Raw genomic sequence first — 26,339 nt, 5'->3', positions numbered from 1 at the left:
ACACACAATCATAGTTTTCACTTTTGATTTGGTCATTTGAGATTTTTTCAGACATGGAGATGTTTTTGTGTGCCACCCCTCACTTTGGCACTTGGTTTCTTCATCACTAGTAACGACTTGTTTTAAAATGTCTGGATCGATTTTTAACCTTTATAGCAAATCAAGACACGTTCATGTGGTTTTATTTTTATCTGTCACTCAAAACCTACAGAACCATTTTTGTGTACACTCTTTGCAGGGCCAAATCTTCACTTAAAATTTTGAACAGCATCTTGATTTAAATTCAGTTTGTCAGCTATCATTTTGATTGTTAACCTTCGATCTCGACGAATTAACACTCTCACTCTTTGGACATTGTCATCAGTTCAAGTGATTGCTGGCCATGCATATGTTTCATCGTCCACTGTTTCATATCCTTCTGAAAACATCTTGTGCCAATGGAACACTTGAGATCATGACCTGGAATCCACTCCATATGTTGTTCTCAGTTTTTTGTACACATCAGTTATGCTTTATTTCAGTTTCACACAAAACTTGATTGCATATCGTTGTTCAATATTTTGCTATTCCATCATTGTAACACGCTTAACAAACATGTGCAATTACTATAACTGCACTAGCATTAGATGTACTGTCTCTAATGAGTTGAAACACACAGTGAAGTTAGAGGAAGGACCATACTACATGTCGTTGCACATCATCTGTTTCCAGTGTTGTCACTACATTTGTTACAAAATTAATTTCATTACTTTTCTGACATGCCTCGTATATTGTAAATAATGAATTTCTTTGACATTACTTAATTAGTCAGTCCCATCTAGTGCATAATATTTCATTTCTTATATTGTTAAATATTCTCATGTAATGTCTTTCATGCAATATTTCAGATCAGTAGATTTTGTAGATTATGTTCCTAAACTGGATTTAGTTTTTTCCTAAATAAAATTTTATGATATCTAAAGTGTTTTTATATGTATAAAATATTTTACAGGGTCTACCAGGAGATAAAGGAATGACAGGTCCACCTGGTCCACCTGGCATGACGGTAATTTAAATTTTGAATTCTAAAAAGAGATTTTAACACTTTATTGTTATGAATTACTGGAAATATGTGGATGGTGTATTTATCATCCACATATATCACTCTGCATAACATAACAGTTATACATATAGTAATGGGGGTAATGATTCTTATCAAAAGCAGCCTGAGTGTGACAAAAGCTTTTGCAGATTTAGAAGTTATGAATGCTATTATAGGATTGGTTTTGTGTGAGTTGGAAACAAAAGTATAATGAAAGTGGGGATAGTCTACAGACTGGACGATTGTGACAAGAATCTCCACATGCAGATGCAATAGTTGAGCAAGGGTGAATGTGTTATTATGGATGACTTCAGTTTGCTCCTTATTGATTGGAGGAAGTAAGAGAGAAACTCACCATGGGGAACAAAATGTTTAAATAAACTAGATGACTGTTATTTGTATCAACATTAGGGAAAGTAATGGGGGCAAAAATATTCTAGACCTGATCACACCCATGAATCTGAAGACATTATACAGCTGACAGTAAAAGAACCATTAGCAGGAAATAATTGTCGAGTTCTAAGTTATATGATGAAGAGAGAGATTGGTTGCATTTGTTAAAGGCAGAGGCATGGATTTTAATTTTGGAAAGGAGACTATGACAGCTTAAGATGCTACTTGATCTCTATCAACTGTGAAGATAGCACACAGAAGGCAAAATCTTAAGTATTATGGAATACCTTTAAAGCAATAATCACAAAGCCACGAATTAAGAATACAAATATACATAAATATACAATTAAGCAAATATAGCTTGAGGAGAATGTTGAGATGGATGAATAGTAAAATAGTTTAATAGAGCAGAAAAAGATGGCATGGTAAAGTTACAGAGCAATGAAAAGTACTGAAGCCTATAACAGCTACAAGTTGATCTATAATAAGACCAACAGAATACACTAGAAAAGTCTGGTTATGAGAAATCACTGGCTGAGAGAGAGAGAGAGAGAGAGAGAGAGAGAGAGCAAGCTGGGGAGCATGAAATTAGTGATACTGAGATTACAGAAAACTGTTTATTATTAAAACTTTCAAGCCTAAAGGCTAGTAAGGCTCCCGGAGTTTATGGTATATACCGTGTAATTTTGAGGGACACAGCAAGAGAGTGCATTGAACCATTAAGATTAATTATGAAGGAATTGCTAGACTTGGGAGAGATTTCTTTGAACTGGAAAAGTGTCAGCACATTGCCAATACCTAAAGGCAGTTCTAAGAGCTAAGTGGTCAGTGTAACTTTGGTAGTATAAATCATGAAGGCAGTGATAAAAGAGTACAATACAGGGTCATTTGTAACAGGAAAATCGTGGTTAATCCTCATGGTTAGCTGTTTTTATGCAGTTACTCATGAGCTGGATGTATAAAATAGTTTCGATTATGTTTTATTTAGATATAAACAAAGCTTTTGATCCCTCATGTGAAGTTACTGTATTAACTGATTCTTGCACTGCTTCTATTGGAATGAGCAGCAGCCTGGAAAACAAGATGCAAGGTATTTCCGAGACTACTGGGAGTCTTTGCGATACAAGTAAACACATGGTTTGTGTTAGGGTAGCTAAGAATAGGAACAGGTGCATGTATACTTGCATATACACCAATGCTAGGAGTTTGGTAAATAAATTTCATGAATTTGAGGTGTTGGTCAAAACATCAAAGGCAGATATTGTTGGGATATCAGAGATGTGGAGTCACACAGATATAAGGAATGCAGAACTGGAATTTGGGGAGTACAATGTGTACAGGAAGGATAGACAGGATAGGAAGGGAGGAGGGAGTTATGCTATTAGCTAAGATAAGAAACACATAAAATCCAAGGAAGTGCAGCCAGTCGACATTGCTGGACAGTACAATGTTGAGTCAGTTTGGGGTGACATAAGCACTGGGAGATCAAAATTGAGAGTGGGAGTGTGTTATAGGCTTAATGACTCTAATGAGTGTGATAAAAAACTGTATACGGAAATAGAGTGGGCCAGTAAATCAGAGAATCTTATAATGGAGGATTTTAATTTCCCGGACATTGACTGGAATTTGTGGGTTGGTCACTCACACACTAGCAAGGCTTTTGTGGATTTATTAGATGATTGTTTTCTACATCAGCATGTTCGGGAGGCAACTAAAGGAAATAATACTCTTGATCTGATTGTCAGTAGTGATTCTTCATGCATTAAGAATCTGCAGATAAAGGAACCACTAGGTGTCAGTGATCACAGTGTGCTGAAGTGGGATTTACTCAAAGAGATAACTACCATCAGGAGTAAAGGGAAGGGTTTTTGCTTTCATAAAGGTGACTACGGAGGTCTGAGACAGTATTTAAATTCTATACGGTGGGACCAACTGATGATGTTACCAACAGCAAATTCAAAATGGGAGGCATTCAAAGAATTAATCTTGGAAGCTAATAGGCGTTCATTACCAACTAAGAAATATTGTTCAAGGTTTAAGCCTAAATAGATGTCAGATGAACTAATGAGACGTGTCACAGAGAAGAAAAATGCATGGGATACATATAAATCAATGGGTGACATGGAAGCCTATGATAGATATAAGCTGGTATGTAACCAAGTCACAAACAAGATTAGGCAGGCAAAGGCAGATTATGAGAAATCCTTGGCAAAGGATGCAAAGAAAAACAACAAAGAGTTCTTTACCTATGTAAACTCTAGAAGGAAAGCGATGAATGAGATTGGTCCACTGAATATTGATGGTTCAACTGTTGATGATCCTGCTCAGGTGGCTAACAAACTAAATGAGTATTTTGCATCTACATTCACCCATGAGGAGTTATTCAGGGAGGGAAATACCAGAGGTGAGTTAAACTCTGGCAGTGAGCTAGATGATTTTTTAATAACTGAGAGGAAAGTGGAGAAGACATTTTTGAAGATAAACATAAAAAAGGCACACGGGGTGGATGGAATCTATCCAGTTATATTAAAGGAGGCAGCAAAGGAAGTAAGCACACCCTTAGTCATAATTATGAGAGCTTCCTTAGACTCAGGGGAGGTACCCATGGACTGGAGATGTGCAAATGTGACCCCAATTCACAATGGAGGATCAAAGGGCAACATAAGTAATCATAAACCTGTTGGTTTAACTTCTGTTCCAGGAAAATTAATGGAGCCACTGGTTAAAGAAGCACTGCAAGATCATCTAGACAAGACTTCAGTTATAGCTCGGACACAGCATAGTTTTGTTAAGGGGAAGTCTTGTCTGACCAATTTGATTAGATACTATGATGTGGTCACAAAAGGAACTGGATGCAGGGAATAACTTTGATATCATATATTTGGATCTTAGAAAGGCTTTTGATACTGTTGCACATGGAAGACTGCTGCAAAAATTGGAGCAATGTTACATTGGAGGCAAATTGTTGCTATGGAAAAAACGGAATGGTTGAGTGGGAGAAGACAGAGTGGTAATCAATGGACACTGCTCTTCACGGAATAATGTTATTAATGGAGTCCATCAGGGTTCAGTGTTGGGTCCATTGTTGTTTTCTGTATTTATAAATGATATTTATGATGGTATATCAGGCTTAATGTCCAATTTTGCAGATGATATGAAGGTTGCCAGGGTACAATGACAGTACACTGCTGCAACAGGATCTAGAAAAGTTGAACAGATGGGCTGAGAGGTGGCAAAAGAAGTTTAACATTGACAAATGTAAAGTACTATATATGGGAAGCAGTAACCTCCAGTGTAACATGTCAACTCTGTGGTACTACACTGACAATGGTAGAGAATGAAAAAGATCTGGGGGTAATTGTGCAGGCAGATATGAAGTTTTCTGAGGAGTGCAGACAGTCTGCAAGAGTAGTTCATGGTGTCTTGTCAATGATATACAGGAATTTTTCTCACAAGGATAAGGAGGTGATTATTCCCTTGTATAAGGCAATGGTCAGGCCACACCTTGAGTACTGTATACAGGTCTGGAGGCCTCATTTTAAGAAGGACATAGAGCCGTTGGAACGAGTACAGAAAAGGGCAACAAGATTAGTGAATGGACATTCTGGTTGCTCTTATGAAGAAAGGCTTAAGTTTTGCAGTTTACAGTGTGTGTGGACTAGTCACCTGCGAGGTGATCTGATTGAGGTGTATAAAGCCTTGAATGGGTTGAGCATGCTCAGTGCTGATGGGATTCTTCCTCTTGCTCAGAATAATCATTTGAGAGGGCATAAATTCAAATTGAGAAAAGACAGTTGTAGGATAGATGTGCGGAAGTTTGCCTTTAGCCAGCAGGTAGTTGATTGGTGGAACAGACTTCCATCTTTTGTTGTGGAAGTTGATAACCTAAATAAATTTAAGGCTGAGCTGGACAGGTATTTGGAACGAACGGAGGGTGAAATGCACGTTGGAATTACAGGTAAGATTCTAAGATGGATTGCAGGGCAGGAGACAGAGAGTTGTGATTAATGGATATTCTTTCTTCAGATTGGTCTAATGTTAGAAGTGGGGTTTCATGAGGATGGAGTCTGGGACCACTGTTTTTCTGATTTTCATAAATGAAATTGGCAGTGGGATAGAATGCATGATGTCAAAATTTGCAGATGATAATGCAAAGATTGGGAGAGTGATTGACAAATTCACTGCCACCTAAATGTGAGAGAACCCATTCAATGTGCCATGATTTTAAGAATATTGAAAAAAATCAACAGTCTAGCATCCCCAGTATTCCAAAAATCCATACATAATAGTTGAAAATTAAAAGTTTGGAATTGATTGCTAAAAGTGAACACACTTTTGCACTGGAGTTATAAATTAGAACAAATCTTAAAATTTTATAAATACTTTATATGTGTATATAAACTAACATCAACGCAAGCAAAGAACAAATAAAACTGTGTGCCAAATGTATAAACAAAAGCTAAGCATTACTGCAATGCATTCAGTCAGTGTGTCAGTACTGAGCAGCTATTAATTTTGTGTGTCTCTACATTTACAGCACTCATTGGTTGAATGCTTAAGAATCATGTCAGTTGCGTTACAGCACAACGCAGTGCTTGGGTGCATTTTGAGTGCATTGCAGTACATCACTCCTAGTGCTGTTTTACACATATATGCATAAAGGTAGCAATCACATTAATGATCAATGCCAAGCAGCACTTCTTTAGGGAAACTTATATAGACTTCAGGGATGGTCAGAGAAGTGGCAGCTATATTTTATGCAGAAAAATTCAAGATTGCATAATTTCTTGTACTTGATGAATAGCAACCCCAAAGTAACTTATACACTTGATATGGTTGAATTAAAGGAGACGAAGAAAGGAATTTTGGGGTTACAATATGGACTGACATTAAGTTCTCTGTACAGTATAGACAGGCAGCAAGGAGGGCCCATGATGTCTGGTTAATAATTTATTGAACATTAGTTGTAGAGATAGGGAGGTCATAATCTCACTGTACAAGATAAATGTGCACTTGGAATACTCTGTCCAAGTATGGACTGCACCAAAAAAAAAAAAAAAAAAACAGACATCAAGCATCTTTAAAGGGTCCAAAAATGAATTGGAGCAGTATGGCATTAAGGGCAGGTTACTGCTGTAGATTAACGGATGGTTGAGTTGGAGAAGACAAAGAGCAGTTATAAATGGACACTGTTCTTCTTGGATTATTGTTATTAGCAGTCTCCCAGGGTTCAGTACTGGGCCCAGTGTTGTTTTATATATTTATTAATGATATTGATGAAGGCATGCCAGGTTTAATGTTCAAGTTTGCAGATGATATGAAGGTTGGCAGGGTGGTTAATGACAGTAATCAGGGTATGCTACTTCAACAAGATCTATAAAAATTAGGCAGGTGAGATGCGAAGTGCTAATTAAAGTATAACAGTGATGTTATACTTCAATAAATGCAAGGTATGATATTTAGGGAGCAGTAATCCCAGAATAGCATATCAAAAGTGTGGTATAACACTTGAGGGTAATGGAGAATGAAAAAAGACACTTGGAGTAATTGTACAGTCAGACGTGAATCTTTCTGAGCAGTGAAGACAAACTGTCAGGAGAGTACATGGGGTTTTGTCAATGATATATAGGAATTTCACCAGCAGGGTGGAGGATATGAGTATTCCATTGTATAAGGCAATGGTCAGGCCATATCTTGAGTACTGCGCACAGGTCTGGAAGTCTCATTTTAGGAAGGATGTGAATCTGTTGGAATGGGTACAGAGAAAAGTGCCAAAATTGGTGCTAGGAACAGAAGTTTCAGTTCTGCAAATTGCAGCATCTCTAAGCTAGGTACCTGCAATGAGATCTGATCATGGTTTAAATGGATTGAGTAAGCTCGATACTGGTGGCAACCTTCCTCTTGCTTAGACTACACACATAAGAAGGCATAAATTCAAATTGAGGATGGATTGTTACAGGGATAGAAGTGTGGAAATATGCCTTCAGCCAGTGGGTAGTTTATTGTTGGAACAAACTTCCATCTGGTATTGTAGAAGTGAGTAATTTGAATAAATTCAAGGGACTAGATGAAATATTAGAATAGATATACAGGTGATATGGGAAGGAACTGATTTTTTATTTTCTTTTATTATTATTATTTTTTTTTTTTGCTGATGCTGTTATAAGCTTGCTTTCTTGCATAATTTTTCAGTTATAAATGATTGCAGTATTATGGGCCATAAATTCAAAATTTAAGGACAAATTATAGGTTTATACTGAATTATCGAATGTTTCTTTTAGACAGAGAGTTGTTAATTTCTGGAATAAGTTGCCTCTATGTGCAGATGAGGCTGACAGCTTAGAGAAATTTAAACATAAGTTGGAAAAGTATCTACATGAAGAGAAAATCACATAGGTAGTTTATTGTAGTATTTATTTATTTTTGGCTAGTGCAAAAAGAGAAAAAAAAAGTGCTGCACAAATTCCATGTCATGTGCTTTTACTGGCCCTATATATATATTTGTAAGGTAAGGGTGTGTGTATGTGTATAACACACACACACACACACCCATACCTTACGAATGTCTCATGTGGTAAGGTTTCATTGACTTTTGAGTACAGTACAGAAATTTTAAACTGGCAGTAGGATACACTTTTTGATAGCCATATACGCCCGTAATGGAATATAATGCATACATAATGTGATCACAGTTTTTACTTTAATCATGGTGCCTGAACTTTACCGGTTGTGTCTAGATTTGGAACAGATTTGTTGACCACTGCCCATTTCCTCCTTTGTAAGAACCATGTATGCACACCCTCAGCATTTGGATTTGTTAATTTATGATCTAAAACTGTAAAATAAATTCTTCAAATAAGTGATGATGTCCAAATTTCCACAGTATTTTTACTCTTTATGGAAAATCACTTGTATGAGGAATACATATGAACCAAATTTCTTTTTTTTATAATAAAACAAATTAATAAAATGTGATAAATAAATAAATGAAAGATTGTTAGGTGCATCTTTTTTGACTGGCAAATTTTCGGTATGTTGAAATATTGGCAGTCAAATAAGATACGCAAAAAAAAAAAAAAAAAAAAAGATTTTGAATCATTGTTCAAAAAAGCACATTTCTTTTTCTCTCTCTCTCTCTCTCTCTCTCTCTCTCTCTTTTTTTTTTTTTTTTATTAATCCCATCCAGCATGCTCCTGAAGTTTGGTGAGAGAGTTTTCAATCACCCTGATAGAATAATGCTCCTTTGCTAGTTTTGGAAATTACTCAGGAACTTGTTTTCACACAAATTTTGATTTGTAATTATACTTATTATACATACACTGCATTGGAGTAAGAAGGAATATTTTGGAGAGCACAAAGCACTCCAAAGAGACTCTTGCTTCCTCGCAACTCATGCAAGTTCAATTTATTCATTAAACTAAAATAATCATGTTTAATAACGTAAAGGAATTTTAGTGCTTTTAATAAAAAATCAAAATTTTACATTATTCACATTCTACATGTTCAGTAAAATATATAGACTTCTAATGAAATATGGCCTTATTTGTTTATGTGCTGGCTTAAGCCTTTAATCTGGTATTTGTCATGTGGGATCAAATAGACACCCCACAACTAACAGTAATTTGTGTGTCTATTCTGTCCAGCCGAAACTTTTAATACATGTTGTTGAAAATGGTTTCTCTGAATGGTTGCAGAAAATGCTAAAAATGTATGTTAATTATCACATAATTATTAAAAATTCATGTTTAAATTAAATCTAATTATATACACCTGTTGATTGACATGTTATGTTGAGATATTGATAGTAATTTCACTTTATTGCCATGCACTTTCCTCCAATTAGTAATGTTCTCTGGCTTCTATATGCTTTGTCTAAAATGAGACTGTTTACATATATACTTCATATTTCATGCGGAAAGTACTGCTGTTAGTGATGCACTCTCTTCTAATCAAAGTGTAGGTTGAAGGGTGCAGTTTTTAAATTTGCATTTGCTTTCCGAGAGGTCTAAAGTGAGTTTTAATTATCAAAAATTAATTAAAATATATGTTTTAATACAGAATATGGATTTTTCACAGTTGGGTTCAGAAGAAGATTCATATTCTAGGTAGCATCAAAAATATGAACAATTTTAAATTTATTTTTTGCTGATTTTTCAAATTTTTGTGAGCACAGAGGAATTTCACATTTTCATGTGATTAGTACAGGATTAAACAACTAAAAAACAACTGCTACAATATAAATAAATTCATGAAAATGAATGTAGCATTGCTTTTGAGGGAAACAGTAGGCACATCTAAATTTGATTAAAAAAATAATAAAGTTGTATGCGAGATGAGGTGTAATAAAAGAATACACACACACACGTGTGTGTGTGTGTGTGTGTATTCTTTTATCACATGCTAGCATCTAAATTTGATTTTGAAGTTTATAACAAGTTGAGTGCTTTTGGCTAGTAAATCTTATCTAAGATTAATATCATTCTAATATAATAATGTGACTTCCATAAATATTTCATCTTTCCATATAGGGACCAGCAGGAACAAGAGGTCCACAGGGAAATCCAGGAAATTCAGGGCCATCTGGTTTAATGGGAAATCCTGGTCCTCGTGGCCCTCAAGGAGAGTCTGGTAAAGATGGACCGCCTGGTCCCCCTGGCCCACCCGGTCCACCCGGACATTCTGGTCAACCTTTTGCATATGATGCTGCTGCAATAGCTGCAATAATGGGTCAAGGACAAGTAAAGGTTTGTATTTTTTTTTTTTTATTAACATAACTACCAGTACACTAATTAATAATTTGAATTTAGATTTTGATTCAAATTAATGAAAATTATTAAAATTTAATTTTTGAATTATTTATACTTTAAAGGCATAAAAACTCATAAGTTTTTATGCTTAATTTTTATGTCTACTAAATAAATATGCACAAATATGCTATGTCTCTAAACTTTAATTATTCAATATATGAAGTTTAGAGACATAGCACATTTCTGTAATGGCAACATAATTATAATAGCTTTCATTGGATATCTGAGCTTTCATTAGGTATCTATTTAATCAAAGAAAGTAATTCATTCTGTTTCTGAATTTTTAGATAATTTAATAGAATTATTCCTCTTTTATTTTTTTTTATGTCATTTTTACACATTTAGGGACCAGATCCATTGGGAGATGACCCATCAATATTCTTAGAGAATATGTCTCCTGAACAAAAAAAGAAATTAGCATTTCACTATTATGAAAAGTTGATTAAAGAATATGAAAAATTGCGCCAGCCAAATGGAAAAAAAGATGCTCCAGCTAAAACATGTAAAGAACTGTTTACACTAAATCCAGACCTTCAAAGTGGTAAGTATATTTAATATTGTCAAGTTGGATGCTTATTTGTTCATGAGAGGTTTTCAATTTTTTGCACCTTTTCAGCTAAATATTTTAGTGGCTAAAATGTGCAGGATAAAATATATGTTATTTTATTCTGAATAAATTTGATAAAGATAAATCATTGGGCTGCAGCCCAATGATTTATCTTTAGTTCTACAGCAGATCTCATTTCATATTCCCTATGTTACTACCGGAAACAGGAAAATCTTTCGTACTGAAAAAGCAAAATTTTATCAGATCAACCTAATTTTGTTTAACCAGGCAAGTCTTTAAGAAAAATGGAAAATACTGATAGACATAGATATTGAAATAAACAATGGAATAATTAAAGTAGGAATGGCAGGAAGTGAGTTAAATAAATTCATTTGGAGTAAGGGGAAAATTAGTGAAAAGACAAAATTAGTTTTATTGTAAAAAGTAAATTGATAAAAGCCAACTTCAGTTTTATAAACCCTTTCAATGTCTTGCAAGTCTTATTATCTTATTTCCCTCTGCCTTTTTTAACTGTATCACACCATAATACAATACTCTAACACTACAATAGAGACTCAGATTAAACTCACAACAGTGCAGATTTTTGAATGGAAAAAGGCAAAGAATTTTCATCTGGTCACATTATCATTATTTTTTTGGCAATCTTGAAGTCTTTTTAGACTCCGGAATGTTTTTATATTATGGAATATTAAGCAATGTGTCAGTTCAGAATATTTTAATTTTACATTATTATTATTTTCTTTTTCCATGGTATTAATAAAATAAATTATTTTAACACCTTCCATTTAAAACTATATTGTACATATTTATTATTAAGTTAGCTGTTTTTGATATAAATTTCTCTTAAAATAAAAGGAACCTACTGGATTGATCCCAACCAAGGAACCCCTAAAGATGCCATAGAAGTACACTGTGACATTGAAAAGATGGCAACTTGTATATTTCCCAAGCCCAGTGAGGTATGGTATAAAGAAGTATCTATTATATAAACTATAAAAACTATTTATTATAATATTTTTATATTTTATAGAAACTAATTATTATCAAATTTAATCATTTGGAGATCATGTATGTCAATGAGCATTTTTCATTAAAAAAAGAAAAAAAAAGTAGTGATCTTTATAGATCTTTGGATTCCGATTCCAAATCTGTTTTTGATTTTCTCTCTAGCACAGGGGTGCTGAACCTTTTTAAGGGTGCGTGCCAAAATTAGCTAAATCTTTTAAAAAAAACTACCCTTGCATGCCCAGAATGCAAAATTGGCTAAATATTTTAAAAAACTGCCTTACCCTTGCATTTCAGAACACAAAATGCATAATGCTTTATTATCCTTCTTAATCAAAGAAAATTTTTCACTCCAAGATTCTTGAAATTCTCTGCTTCTCCCCCTTCATTGAACTGACATTCTGAACAATCTGTAAAGGGCAAATAGCAATTAAATGCTATGTGTGTTGAGCTTCGGTGCAGATGCAAACTGTGTGCTCCATGTTTGCGTTTAATAGTGAATGAAATTCTCTATGAACATTCCATGTGAAGTATCTACATGATTCTAAGGATACCAGTTACATAGTGATACTCTTCTTTGACCTGTGCCTTAATCAGGTAATTATTTATTAATATTTTTATATTAATAGTAATTGGACTATCGACGTTGGCCATAAAACCGCCTGATCTTATTTCAAGGTTATCGTTGATCCTGCATGAATAGAGCTGTTTGACTAGTTAGCCTCAGGAGTCGAAAACGGCTGCTACCCTTCCTCAGGGACTCTGATTCTTTTAATTCAGCAATAACAGGAAGCTGCTTGCTAACAGCAATAATGACTCAGACTAAGAACACAACACTTGCAGTAACTGCTGGGACATGTGACCGCTGCCATACTTCTGCAGACGAAACCTTAATCTGTAGCAAATCAAAGCACAGAATATGCCTGTTATGCTCGGGGTATTCAAGCCTCTCTCGCTTGTCACTGAGCAAAAGGAAAGGGTTTCTGGGAAAATGTTGTGTAAAGGGAAAACAAATAGGAACCGCAGCAACGGCCAGTAGGAAAGATGATACCCCCCTCTGCGAAGAGAAGACAATGCATCGGTAGAAATATTTAATACTTTGGAAGAAGGCAATTCCGTAACCCCTCACCGTTTCACTGATATGCAAAACAATGACCTCCAGAATAAAGAAAGTAATTTGGATCAGGAAGTTAGACTTCATTTGGTATATGAGCGAGACCGAACGAATGACTCACCCAACGATGGTAAGGGAAAAGCTGTGAGCGCACAGAGCCCGATACCACTATTATAAACAAATCATGTTGTTGTTATATCTGTCCTGACAACTGCCAAAATGCCGGTCATACCTGCTCCGTACACGCAGATCCCCGTGATACAGAGAGTTAACAGACACATACCTCATATATCAGCAACCTGAATAGCCTTAGCAGCGTAATAGTGGAAGCATTTACGCAATTTGTTGCTATGCAGGCTGAAGAGTATATGCACAATTTAGAGGAGAAATTTCCAAAAATTTATGAATGTTTATCTGCTCTACTCAGTATAAACCAAGAACTTCGTGCACAGAACGAGGAAATTAGAAAGGAAATGAGCTTGTTGAAAAACAAGATGATAGACTTGAAGAGCAATGTTATGCTATTGGAGAGATCCGCATTACAATCATTTCTGCGGGTTCCTCAGACCTCAAAACTAGCTAGCAGAGATGTTGACACTGTATCTCCTCAATTGGGAAAAGACTGTGTTGAATGTGTATCCTTCTTGACGACTAGCTCTAGCGTTGAAGCAGAAAACCAACCAAAAAGGTGCAGTTGTGAACACGCCGCCCATTACTGTCTATGAGCATAATAGAGAAACAAGATATTGCATTGAACACCTCTCATATTCAAATGTGTTCAAGCTAAACCTGCCCAAGGAAACAAATGGTGTTCATGTGCCACCCGACCAAGTAAGTCCTGATCAGTACAGAAACCAAAATGCCACATCACACGCCCTTGAACTGCACCCAAGAATTCACTCGTCAGATGAGCTGACCGGGCTAGCCAGGTAGGTAAAGTGCCTGCCTGGCAATCCAAAGGTCGCGGGTTCAATTCCCTCCTCGGGCTTGGATCACAGTAAAATGCAAAAACTTTGGGAGGTGCATTATGGCCATAGAAGCTGATGCGCCAACAACTAACAAGGGGGAAAAAAAAAAAAAAAAAACTCGTCAGCTAGCCCTAAACAAACCCGGACCACTACCAGGCCTGCCACCAACTTGGTGCTGGGTGCCAAACCGAAAAATGTCCAAACTACCAAGTGTAAGACAGCCAGTCAAAACAGTTTGAAGAGGAAGCAAAACACTTGGACGAGCACTGCACTAGTTTCAAAGCTTCAGCCTTTCAAACCGGTTGGTTCATCACCCTGACTCTCCCCCAGCAGTTTGTTTGTATCGTGTTTGGCCCCGGACACGTCAGGAAAACTCGTCACTGATGTACTGTTTGAGGAACTCCAGTTGGATTTAAAGATTCAGAAACTGAACACTTGTAGCAAATCTGATGCTTCTTTTCGTATCTATTGTGACAGAAGCCAGTTTGAAAGGATTGGAACGTATACCAAATGGCCCCTCGGCACCATCATCAGGCCATTTTATGAAATATGAAGCAGAAAAGAAGCGATACCTTCAAATACCCATGAGAGGTGTCCACAAAAGTCCAGACCCTGACTAGACGATCTATCTCTATTCCAAACTAACAATCAAACTGCTCTACATGGGACTGGCCATAGCAAAAAGGTAATTCCATATTTTGCCCTTAACATACCTATGGAAAAGGGACTCTCAACGGTGATGGAAAACTACTCAAAATCTCCGTCATCTCTATCTCCGAATTTTACGATCCCTGTCATGGTTTCAACATATTGAAAACCAGCAACGCATCACAGACAGACCAGACAGTGTACATCCCTTGTCAAGGTCAGGAGATCAGCTTCATTCCAACTCCTATTTCAAAATGTGAGATCCACGAGGAACAAATTGAATGAAGTTGAGGAGCACTTGCTGTCCAGTTCAATGGACGTAGTTTGCTTCGCAGAAACATGGCTTGATCCCAGTGAAGAAACACTTTCTTCTAATTGGCCTGCAAGATATCAGATGGTGTGCACATCTAGAGAAAACCGCAGGGGGGGAGGAGGAGTAGCAATTTTGTTCTTTGAGCAGGTATTTTCTATCCTCCACTCAGTATCGAGCCAGTCTGATTCTTTCGAGGCAGTTCTAGTCACACTAAAACCTAAAAACAACGACAGCCGGAACTTTTCTCTCAACATTGTCACAGTGTATATCCCACCAGTTCCAGACGCACAAGTAGTTGATGAACTCCTCAATTGGCTGATTAACCATCTCCATTCACCACTGAAGCATGTCGTGTGTGGGGATTTCAGTCTCCCAAATACCCTGGGGAGCCACAAGAGAAGACTGAGTCAGCATCTAAACATATTAGGTCTTAAACTGGTGAGCACACCACCCACGAGGGGTGAAAGCACATTGGACCTCGCGTTCGCATCAGCAAATTGTGTAGCTTATCAAAACCCGACAAGCAACATACAGTCTGATCATAACCCCATCATTCTCTCTGTGCAAACAGAAATGTCCATCACTTCTGGCAGGAGGAAAGTCACAGCCAAAACAATTACAGCACCCAAATACCTCGATCCTGAAAGGTGTGTTTACGCAGCCCAGGCAATTCCATGGGATGTCCTTGAGGAATGCGACCCTGAACTCGGAATTGACCTAATGACAAGATGGATAGCCACTATCTCTCTCTATGCTGCAACAAAGAAGCTAACCATTACAGAGCATTCAAGGGCCTGGTGGAATCCAAAAGTCTCTGAAAGCTTCCACGTCAAACAAAACATGCACAAGCGGTGGAAAAACTCCGGCTCACCCTCGGACAGAACTGCATTCTCCCGAGCTAGGGCGCTTTTTATTAGGAACAAGAGGGAGGCAATAAAACTTCACCTAGACGCTACCATGAATTAAGGGAAGCCCTTCCGTAGAAGCAAATCAGAGGATGCCATCGACTCACTCAATCTGAGCAGTTGGCTCGACCATAATTAGGTTCACAGCTCAGCCAGAATCCACTACACCAATGGAATTCCCAATAAATACAATTTCAACAGACCCCTTAAATTCAGTTCAACTCACCAAATATCAGCTGATTGATGCAATAAATAGTTTAGCACCTACGGCCGCATTCAGCTCTGACGGGATTCCTCAGTTTATGCTGAAATGCCTGAGTACATTTATTGTTGATCCCATTCTGTCGTTATTCAACAAAATCCTTCATCAAAAATTCTTCTCTGCTTCTCAGCCCAGTCACTTCCGTCCTATTTCTTCTGCATCAAGCCTATTAAAATATTTGAGAAATCTCTTCTGAAAATGTTACTCACCCAAATAATGCTGCATCAGCCACCGCAGATCCACTATGCCACCCGATCAAGATCCACCGCTACAAATCTAGTCACCACCACTACCAAGATCCTTGGGGCATTTGAGCATGGTTCGGAAATCACCGTTACTTATATTGACGTCCAGGCAGCATTTGATTCCGTATCCATTCACGCGTTGGCAAGGCTACTATGTGAGTATTACCTCATTGGAGGAAACGTGCTCTGGTTCATTCAGACAATGCTTGAGAACAGGACTATTATTGTTCGCGATGCCAATCAGCACTACACAAGAACTATTACAGCTGGAGTCCCACAAGGTGGGGTCCTCTCTGATATCTTGTTCTCAGCTGTTCTTCTGCCTTTCGTGATGGGCCGAACTGATATTATCACCTTTGCTAATATAAAGCTGTTCACTGCTATCAACCCCGGAGACACTGCTGACTACACAAATGTCTTAATCGTACAGAAAATCCAGAACCTCGAGGCTTTCCTCTCCGATTTCGGCCTTCACATCAATCCTGAGAAGTCGAAACAGTTGACTTTCTTGCTCAAATGGAACCCAACAATGGTGCAACCCAATATAAGAGGATCTGCAATTTCTGCTGTTCAGCAACACACCGATTTGGGCGTTATTTTTGACCAGAAGCTCTTTCTACCACACATAGACCACCATCTGTCGACTCCGGTGGATGCTTAAGCAACAACTTATGCTTTTCCATGACCAGGCCATTGGGTGCAGGTATATTAAGACATGTGTCTATCCGGTCATACTTTATGGCGCAGAAGTCTAGACCTGAACTGCCACAATGCATCTGAGATGGATTTTTGCGGGCGAATTTTGGCTATTGAAGTGAGCCATATGGAAATTTCGGCTTCCCCCTGCACCAAAGACCACCCAGATGGCAGCAGCTCTAAACATCAGACACCTTCTTGCTATTATCCATGAGAGAAGACTCGTCTTTGCTGTAAAAATGATGGTTGGTATTATTTCGGACCCAGACTTCTGGGCTAACTGCAGTTGGAGGATCCCGGTCCCAAGCCTTCAGGCCACCCCAAACCGGTTAAAGTTATCCGATCAGTTCTTACCCGTGCAAATGCTGCAGTACATATCTAAAACGGTACAGCTCTAAAACGGTGTTCGCAGGCCGACCCAGCAGGTAGAGATGCTGAGGCTTTTGCAATTACTAATGACCTAGCACAGATTGTTCATTTACCTACAAGAACACCGGACAATCCTAATCATACAGCCAATACGCTTGATCTTTTTCTCACGAACAACCCTTCTAAGTACAAGGTTGAAGTGAGAGGTCCTTTAGGCACTTCAGATCACAACTTGGTGATTGTCTCTTCTCCAATGGAACCTTTATCTCATGGCTATTCCCAACCTCGTATTGTTTGGCATTACAAGAATGCAGAATGGGATGACCTGCGAGACTTCTTTTCTTCTTTTCCTTGGTCTGATTACTGTTTCAAAACTTCTGATGTCAACATTTGCTCAGATCGTGTCAGTGAAATTATTCTTGCAGGAATGGAATCCTTTATCCCACACTCCACTTTAAAATCTCGTCCTTTATCTAAACCTTGGTTTTCCAATAAATGTGCTAAGGGTGTCCAAGAAAAGAACGTTGCATATCGTAATTGGCATGTTTCTAATTCTTCAGTTTCATTTTCTGCCTACACCAAAGCTCGCAACAATTGTAAAGCAGTTATTAATCAGTCCAAACTTGAGTTTGAACAGGCTAAGAGTAGAAAACTTGCTTCTTGCCCTAATGGTAGCCGAGCATTCTGGTCTCTTGCCAAAGCTATTGGCCGCAACTTTTGCCCATCTCTGCTCCCACCTCTGTCCAAACCAGATGGTTCTGTTGTCACTTCAGCCAAGGATAAAGCTGACCTGCTAGCATCCCATTTTTCTTCCAGCTCATGTATTAATGATCTTGGTAAAACACCTCCCACCATTCCTAACACGCTCCATTCAATGCCTCCTGTGGTCTTCCATCAAAAGGATATCAGAAGGATTTTGATGAATCTTGATGCTAAGAAAGCTCCAAGTCCTGATGGTATTTCTCCACTTGTTCTCAAAACCTGTGCTCCTGAACTTACTCCTATTCTTTGCCGCCTTTTTTCACTTTCTTATTCCAGAGGTGTTTTTCCTTCTGCTTGGAAATTTGCTCATATCCAGCCAGTTCCTAAAAAGGGTGACAAATCCCTCCCATCCAATTATCGTCCCATTGCAATTACTTCTACTCTTTCTAAAGTAATGGAGAAATCAATTAACCGCCAACTCTTAAACTACCTAGAAACCTTCCGTCTGATCAACGATCGCCAGTATGGATTCCGTCAGTGTCGATCCACTGGTGATATTCTGGCTTATGTTACCCATTTATGGACTAATTCAATGGAAAGGTTCAGTGAAACACGAGTAGTTGCTCTTGATATCTCAAAGGCTTTTGATCGTGTTTGGCATAAAGGTCTTCTAAACAAGCTTCCATCTTATGGTTTGCCAACTGTTTTTAGTAATTGGTTATCCAGTTTTCTCTCTGATCGCTCACTGAGGGTGATGGTAGATGGCTCCCTGTCTTCTAACTTCTCCACTAATGCCGGTGTCCCCCAAGGTTCAGTTCTTTCCCCCACTCGTTTCCTCTTGTATATCAATGACCTTCTTCCATTGACTGGAAATCCTATCCATAGTTTTGCCGATGATAGCACATTGCATTCAACTTTCCATTTTGAGAAACCTTGTCCAGCTCAATCAGCTTCAAGTTCTCGAAAATCTGCTGCCAATTCCTTAAATGCCGATCTTCAGGTAATTCTCCAGTGGGGCAAAGACAACTTAGTTGATTTCAACCCTTATAAAACTCAATCTTGTCTTATATCTCGCAAAAAGGATTCTTCTGCTCCTATACTTATCTTTAGTGACACTCCGATTTCTAGGCAAAATGATATATCTCTTTTGGGGATTACCCTGACTTCTAATCTCTCTTGGCACAAGCACATTACAAATATTGCTTCCTCTGCATCTAAAAAACTTGGTTTTCTCTTTCGCTCTCGGCGTTACTTTTCTCCCAAACAGCTGCTCACTCTGTATAAATCGCAAATCCGCCCTGCCATGGAACATTGTTCCCACATCTGGGGTGGTGCCCCCAAAACCTCTCTCAGGCTTCTTGATTCCATTCAGAAGAGGGCAGTTAGGTTAATTAATGATTCATCTCTAACAGAGTCTCTCCACTCGCTTTCTCATAGACGCACTGTTTCTGCTGCATGCCTCTTCTACAGATACTTCCATGGGCACTTTTCTTCTGAATTGGCTTCTATAATTCCCGCTCTCTCTTTCATAACAGTCCGAACATGTGCCGCCACCAGCCAACATCCATTTACTGTCCAACTTCAAACCCACAAAACCAACTTTTCATCTTCCTCATTTATTCATTCAACTGCCGTTTTCTGGAACAACCTTCCTTCATACGTATTTCCTGAAAATTACAATCTACAGAAGTTCAAGTCCAATATCAACAAATATCTTCTTTCGTCTTCTCAACCTCCAACCCAAGCATGGTACTAAGTACTATAGGTTATAATACCTCTCGTGTTTGGGGTTCTCATAAAAAAAAAAAAAAAAATATACTCCTTGGATGGCGACCTCTATAAGTTCACATTGGATAAAAAATATAGGCAGTACTTACTCCATCGACTTCCTTCTCAGAACCACATCACAGGACATTAGAACCTGCTCCCAAGGACCTGTCCATCGCTGCCATGGATCTGTCACTACAGCATTCCAACTTCCTGTGCCTGCTCAGATGACTTCAGCACTGTAAAAGGACTGCTCCCTTGAGAATAATTTAAAATGATAACATGCTGTTTTGTATATATGTTCATATGTAAATTTTTCATTTGTTTTCCAATGTTTAATCCTACACTTGTATAATTAGTAATAATATTGTTTTTTTCTCCTATCTCATCTTTGTTTATTACATTGTATTAGTCTTTACTGTAACATTGTATTAGCCTTTACCGTAAACCCCTGTCTTGTAGCCATGAAGGGTATTGTGTACGGTGTGTGTGTTTTGTATGCAATAAAGAGTTCTAAAATATTTATGAGAATTTTTTGGGAATTAATGAAGATTTTCCTTCCACCTCCACGCCACATACAAACCATAATTGACAATGAAGGAGGCTACACTAAATACTGAATGTGGATAATATATCTCACATAACATTACCAATAATTTATGTTCTCAATAAAGGTGTGAAATATACAAATTTTTTTCTTCATGTGTGCTGCTCTTTTCTAAGTAAATCATAACAGTGAACAGTCATGATGGATATTTGGAAAATTTATTAGTTACGCTTTTGCTGTCCTCTAGGTAACTAGAGTAAGGCATGGGCACCCCATGTTATTTATATCATTTGTTTGAATGGCTTGCATGAATAGTTGACCAAAAGGAAAAAGCAGATGCTGTTTGTCATACCCTTGATATGGAGAGAGCCAAAAGATCTTGATGGTGATTTTTAATTTTGTAATGTTAATGCAACCAGATTTTCAGTGAAGAATATGCATAAGATTGTTTATTCAAGCCTGGATTCAGAGATGAGACCAATCCCTCACAATGACAGTGTTCCAATTCTGATACCTTCACAGCACAGACTAGATTCTTTAGAAGATGAAATGGAATACAATAAAGGTGAAGTTGGTGGAGACCTGAGAACTTTAGCTAATCTTGAGTGTACACCTGATGAAGAAACATTGGAGCCAGAACTGTTTACCCAAGATGAGCTAAATGAGGGATCTAGCCCCCCTCCAAAGAAAGCCAAACTTCTCGCCTTGAAACTAAGCAGAAACACTTGACTAAAAAGAATGTCAAAGTGTCTCACTGTCAAAAAAGAAACCAAGTTTTGACAACATTCTTTTCAATAGATGGTCTTCCCTGCTACAGCAATGATATTAATGGAGTGTTTAGGGAATTGTTATAAGTATGCATTACATCTGAATGATGCCTCATTAACTCCTTACAGCAATTTTTTTCCAGCTTTTGCCTTGAAAGCAGTTTAATATAGCACTTAGTGGAATATCTGCAGTGATTGATATATTAATGGGCATGCAATGAGGGTTCATATGAAATTGTTTGTTCCTATGCTTATTAGGCAGCTGTTCTGCTGCATGCCATTACATCAGATGTGATGGGCCTCAAAGAAACATATGAGCTAGAAACAAGTAGCATGCAATATTTCCATTATTAGATCCAAAAAAGATTTTCCTTCCACCTCTCCACATTAAACATCACCTAATGAAGAGTTGTGAAAGTGATGAGTAAGATGAATTTGAATGGATTTCATTATTTAAGTAAGAAATTAAAGATCAGTGCCACAAAAGTGAAAGAGGGAATCTTTCATGATTCTGAACAACACATAAAATAGGTATTCTTACATGTTAAAAATTAATGATAAAAATAGTCATAAAACATCTTAAAATAAACAATAAATTAGCATTTACCTTCGACCTGAAGTGCAGAGCTGCTGAAATCAATGGTGGCATAGCAGTGGCTGGATTCTATATCAGGTGTTTTTTCAGTCTTTTGTTCTACTGGTAAAGAAACTGTCCAAAGTGGACTGTTTTTTACAACTTTTTTTTTTTTTGGTGCCTCCGTAGCCAGGGGGGAAGGAGCAGCAGTGCGTAGCACACGCTTCTTGATTAGACCGGGGTTCGAGCCCGTCACCACCAAATACGGATGATGCGGAAAGGTCAGGGAATGACCACCTATCCCGGAGTAATATGGCCTAAACTGCTAATGCTCCTAAAAAAAAAACCAAACAACAACAACAACTTTTTTTGTAGCTTTCTGAAGTAAGAAATGACTTCATCCTCCATTTTGCACATCATGAGTTCAGTGTTTTCAACGTCGGGGTGTTTTTATCACTTCTCTTAAACGCTCACAACAAGAAATGAGTCTTCAACTCTTCAGCTGACACTTTTTGGGTGTCTTTTTCTTACTCTTCCTTTCCAGTGTCACTCTCCATAATTTTCTCCAACTCTTGTAGCTCTTCTGTTGTTAGCTCATGCCCATGAGTGTCAATAATGTTTTCCACATCCTCTTCGCCAACTTCCAGACCCATTGATTTTTCAAGAGTGACAATATCATTTGTCAAAGCACCATCATCTTCAAATCCATCAACATTACGGATAATTAAAGGCCAGATGTATGTCAAGGCTGAATTTGAGCACCTGGTGGAAAGATCATTGCAAGAACTTACAATCAGCCTCACACAATCCAGCACGTTTAACTTCGACCTCCAAAAATCTTTGAGGGTGACAGCATTTTCACAGAGATCGGTGCAAAGCAACCTGTGAACATTTTCGTGGTGTAGATTTTCTTGAAGTTTGCGATCACTTGCTGGTCCATTGGTTGAAAAAGAAGAGTGGTCTTGGGTGTCAAAAATTTGACTTGAACAAAATCAAATTGTGCCTCAAGAGATTGAACAAGGTTGGGATCATAGCCTGGCACATCTCAGTATGAGAACAAGGATTAAAATTTATGTACTATTCCATCCAGTAGTGCTTTGCAACAGCAGAATGTGAACCCCCAAATCCGTACTCCCACCCTCCCCCCAAATCCATACATGATCACACAATATATAGACAGTTTTGCCAGCATAACACCCCTATATCTGCATGTGTAATCTGTAATACGAGAACAACTTATTTTACCCTGTTAATCGTAATATCCTGATTATAATCAACAGGATAAAATTGTCTTATTGTAAATGATTATACTCTCCTTCTGGGGAGTTATATGCAACCGACATGATAGTGCTGCATCATTCTAGTAATATGACCATAAATGCCCAGATAATAGGGAATGTATGTTGGTGAACAGTTTCATTTCTATTATTATTTTTACTTTCAGTACCTGACTGGGAGGAGGACTCTGTATTATCTTGTTATTACAATAAATTAGCATATTCATCTGTTTATTTATTCCATTTAGCATATCCCTTTTCTCAAAAACTTCTTATTCATATGCATTTATATAATTTCAGGTGTCCAGAAAACCTCACTACATAGGAAGAAGTCAGTATATATGGTTCAGTGAAATGGAAGATGGTTTTATTGTAAGTCATATACTATTATTTGAATTTATGTTTACCGTATTTCACAAGAATGCCTTATGTCAGGGAATGACCACCGCATATCCCTGGAGCAATACCCCTCGACGTGGGCACCTGTACGTGGTGAGGGGACCTCCCAGTCACGCTGCTGGACTTCCAGACTAGCATCACTGGGATCCAACGCCCACAGCCCAGGTTCCAGGCTTACATCAATGGAATCCGGCGTGTTTGCCGTGCGCTGCGACCCGTGGAAATTCGGAAAGGGGGATCCTGGTGGTTGAGGGGCCCAGCTTCAATACACAACTTTGGCCCCTGCTTCGACAAGACGGGTGGTCCTGGAAGGCCCGGCTAGGATCAATAGGCTAGTAGGCTCTCCTGCGAGGGTCAACCGTGTCAATGCCACGCCCCTACCCTCATGGTCCGAGGGACAGGATTCAGGCTGGCGGCGGTGCGGGTATAGTGTCTGGGTAGCCCTGGCATTCCACTCCCGAGCGCATTTATTGCATGCCGGGTAGTGGGCGTCCCTTTGGGCTCCGTGGTGGGTGGGGAGCCCGGGCACTGAACAATTAAAAAAACTCCATGAATCCTGATAAACTCACTTCTTCAGGGGCCCCAGCCCGGTACCTATCTGAAATCAATGAAAAGGAGACAGATAGCATTATTGCTAAAAAGAGGCAGCGAACCGAATTACCATCAGGGCCTGTCTCAAGGTTCTTAATTATGCATTCTACCAATGAAACACCGATTGGTAAGATGTCGCCCTTTTTTATTCAAAAAGGGTTAGGCGGGTTAGCAGGTTCACCCAAATCAGTTAAGAGGCTTCGTTCTGGAGACCTTTTAATTGAAACTAAAAATGACAGGCAATCCGAACATCTACTCCGAACAACATCAATCTGAGGAATCCCTATAACAGTGACACCACACAGAACACTCAATTCATCGAGAGGTGTCATTTCGGAGTGGGACCTTCTCGACGTAACCGAGGAGGAAATCTGCTCCGAATTAAAACCACAGGGAGTTATTGCCGTCAAAAGAATTACTGTGCGAAGGGATGGAAAACTTGTTAAAACCAGGAGCGTTATCCTGATTTTTTAACTCTCCTAAACCTCCTGATGAGATTAAAGCTGGATACATCAATTGTTCAGTGCGTCCATACGTTCCGAACCCTTTATGGTGTTTTAAATGCCAGAAGTATGGACACTCTCAAATGGCCTGCCGTGGAGTCCTTGCATGCGCTCGATGCGGTGCAAAGGACCATGAAACAACAGCATGTTCAGCCGCAAAACCCACCTGTATTAACTGTGAAGGCGAACACCCGGCCTACTCACGAGCATGCCAGAGGTGGAAAGAAGAAAAAGAAATTCAACGGCTGAAGGCAGAGCTAAATATATCATACCAGGAGGCAAGGAAATCGGTCAAACCCCTGAATATCAACAAACCTACCTACGCCCAGAAGGTAGCAGGGAGATGTTCTGTCGGAACTCAGATGAACATGACCATTCCTCCAAAGGAGTCTTTCACTCCCATCACGCGTTATCTTTTAAGTTCTCAAAAACCTGCACAGAAGAACCAATCAGCTGCCACTCCTATATCAGTACCTCCTAATGCTCCACAAGCAACAAAGGAAATTATGAAAGAAAAGAATAAGAAAGGGGAAGTCCACCCCTAGAACCCAAGAAAACATGGATGTTGAGCAGAAGGAGGTACCTGAAGATTCAGTCTTGGAACTCTTTGCGGAGGAAGAAATGGACACGGGACAGCGTCCATTCTTCCCCAAAAAAGATAAACCCAAGACTGATAAAAGTAAGCCCTCAGCACCTCGGAAGCCGCCTGATGGACCCACCAAGCCAAAATAATGGGTAAATTCCTACAATGGAATTGTCGTGGATTCTGGCGAAATATTGATGACATCAAGGCCCTCCTGCAAAAGCACGAGCCAGTTTGCTTTTGCTTGCAGGAGACATATCTAAAGGCAAATGACGATCCCACCATGCACAACATCAGAATTTTTTGAAAGGATAGAATTGCGGATGGCTCTGCTCATGGAGGAGTGGCTATCCTCGTCGGCAATCAGACCCCAGTTCAGCCCTTGCTAATTACAACTAGCATGGAAGCTGTTGCAATTCGCCTTTCGGTGGGATTTATATTAACGGTTTGCTCTCTTTATTTGCCACCTGGGACTGACATCCCCCAGGAAGACCTTGATGATCTTGTAACGCAGTTGCCTCCCCCTTACTTACTTCTCGGGGATATGAATGGACATAACACCCTGTGGGGTAGTGCTAACATCAACAGAAGGGGACGAGTCATAGAGCGTATGCTCAATGACAATGACCTTTCCCTTCTAAATACTGGAACAAACACCTTCTTCCACATGCCTACCCGTACTTTTTCTGCCATTGATCTCTCTATCTGCTCCCCTTCTCTACTCCCTTCACTCACTTGGGAAGTGGAGGAGAATCCATACGGAAGTGATCACTTCCCCGTGATAACCTTGTTACACAGTGGGAGCCCATGTCTTCCTTTTAGGTTACCACGGTGGAAGGTTGATCAGGGTGACTGGAATGCCTTCCAACATCAGGCAAATTTTGACCTCAGCACAGTCAGTCGGGAGCCGATCAATGAGGCAGTAAAGTACATCACAGAAATCATCGTCCAAGCAGCTGCGAACGCTGTTCCAAAAACATCTGCCCAGTTTCCACCATTTCCCAAACCTTGGTGGAATTCACAATGCACAGCAGCAAAAAAGGCTCAAAACAAAGCGTGGGGGATATTTTGCCGATATCCTACCACGAACAACCTTATAGCCTTCAAACGTGCACGAGCCAAAGCACGCTACGTCCGTCGTCAGAGTCAAAAGGAATCGTGGATCTGTTTTACATCATCTATTAACCAGTCTACCAACTCTAAGGTAGTCTGGGATAAAATCCGGAAAATGAAGGGAAAATATACATCCTACACT

General features: G+C 38.8%; 1 protein-coding gene across 1 annotated transcript in view; it reads left to right on the top strand.

Annotated features, from left to right (window-relative positions):
* Positions 1 to 26,339, top strand: part of LOC150075107 (uncharacterized) — a 617,581-nt gene that overhangs the window by 568,591 nt on the left and 22,651 nt on the right. Inside the window, exons 43-47 of the mRNA XM_090388926.1 lie at positions 992 to 1,045; positions 10,003 to 10,218; positions 10,627 to 10,822; positions 11,705 to 11,808; positions 23,309 to 23,380. Of these exons, the coding sequence (XP_090245052.1) occupies positions 992 to 1,045; positions 10,003 to 10,218; positions 10,627 to 10,822; positions 11,705 to 11,808; positions 23,309 to 23,380 (642 nt within the window). The remainder of the gene's footprint in view (positions 1 to 991; positions 1,046 to 10,002; positions 10,219 to 10,626; positions 10,823 to 11,704; positions 11,809 to 23,308; positions 23,381 to 26,339) is intronic.

Source organism: Mastigoproctus giganteus, chromosome 14 (assembly GCF_048544385.1).
Source record: "Mastigoproctus giganteus isolate SK-2022 chromosome 14, ASM4854438v1, whole genome shotgun sequence".
NCBI classification, from domain to species: domain Eukaryota; kingdom Metazoa; phylum Arthropoda; class Arachnida; order Uropygi; family Thelyphonidae; genus Mastigoproctus; species Mastigoproctus giganteus.
This window is presented reverse-complemented; position numbering and strand designations above follow the sequence as displayed.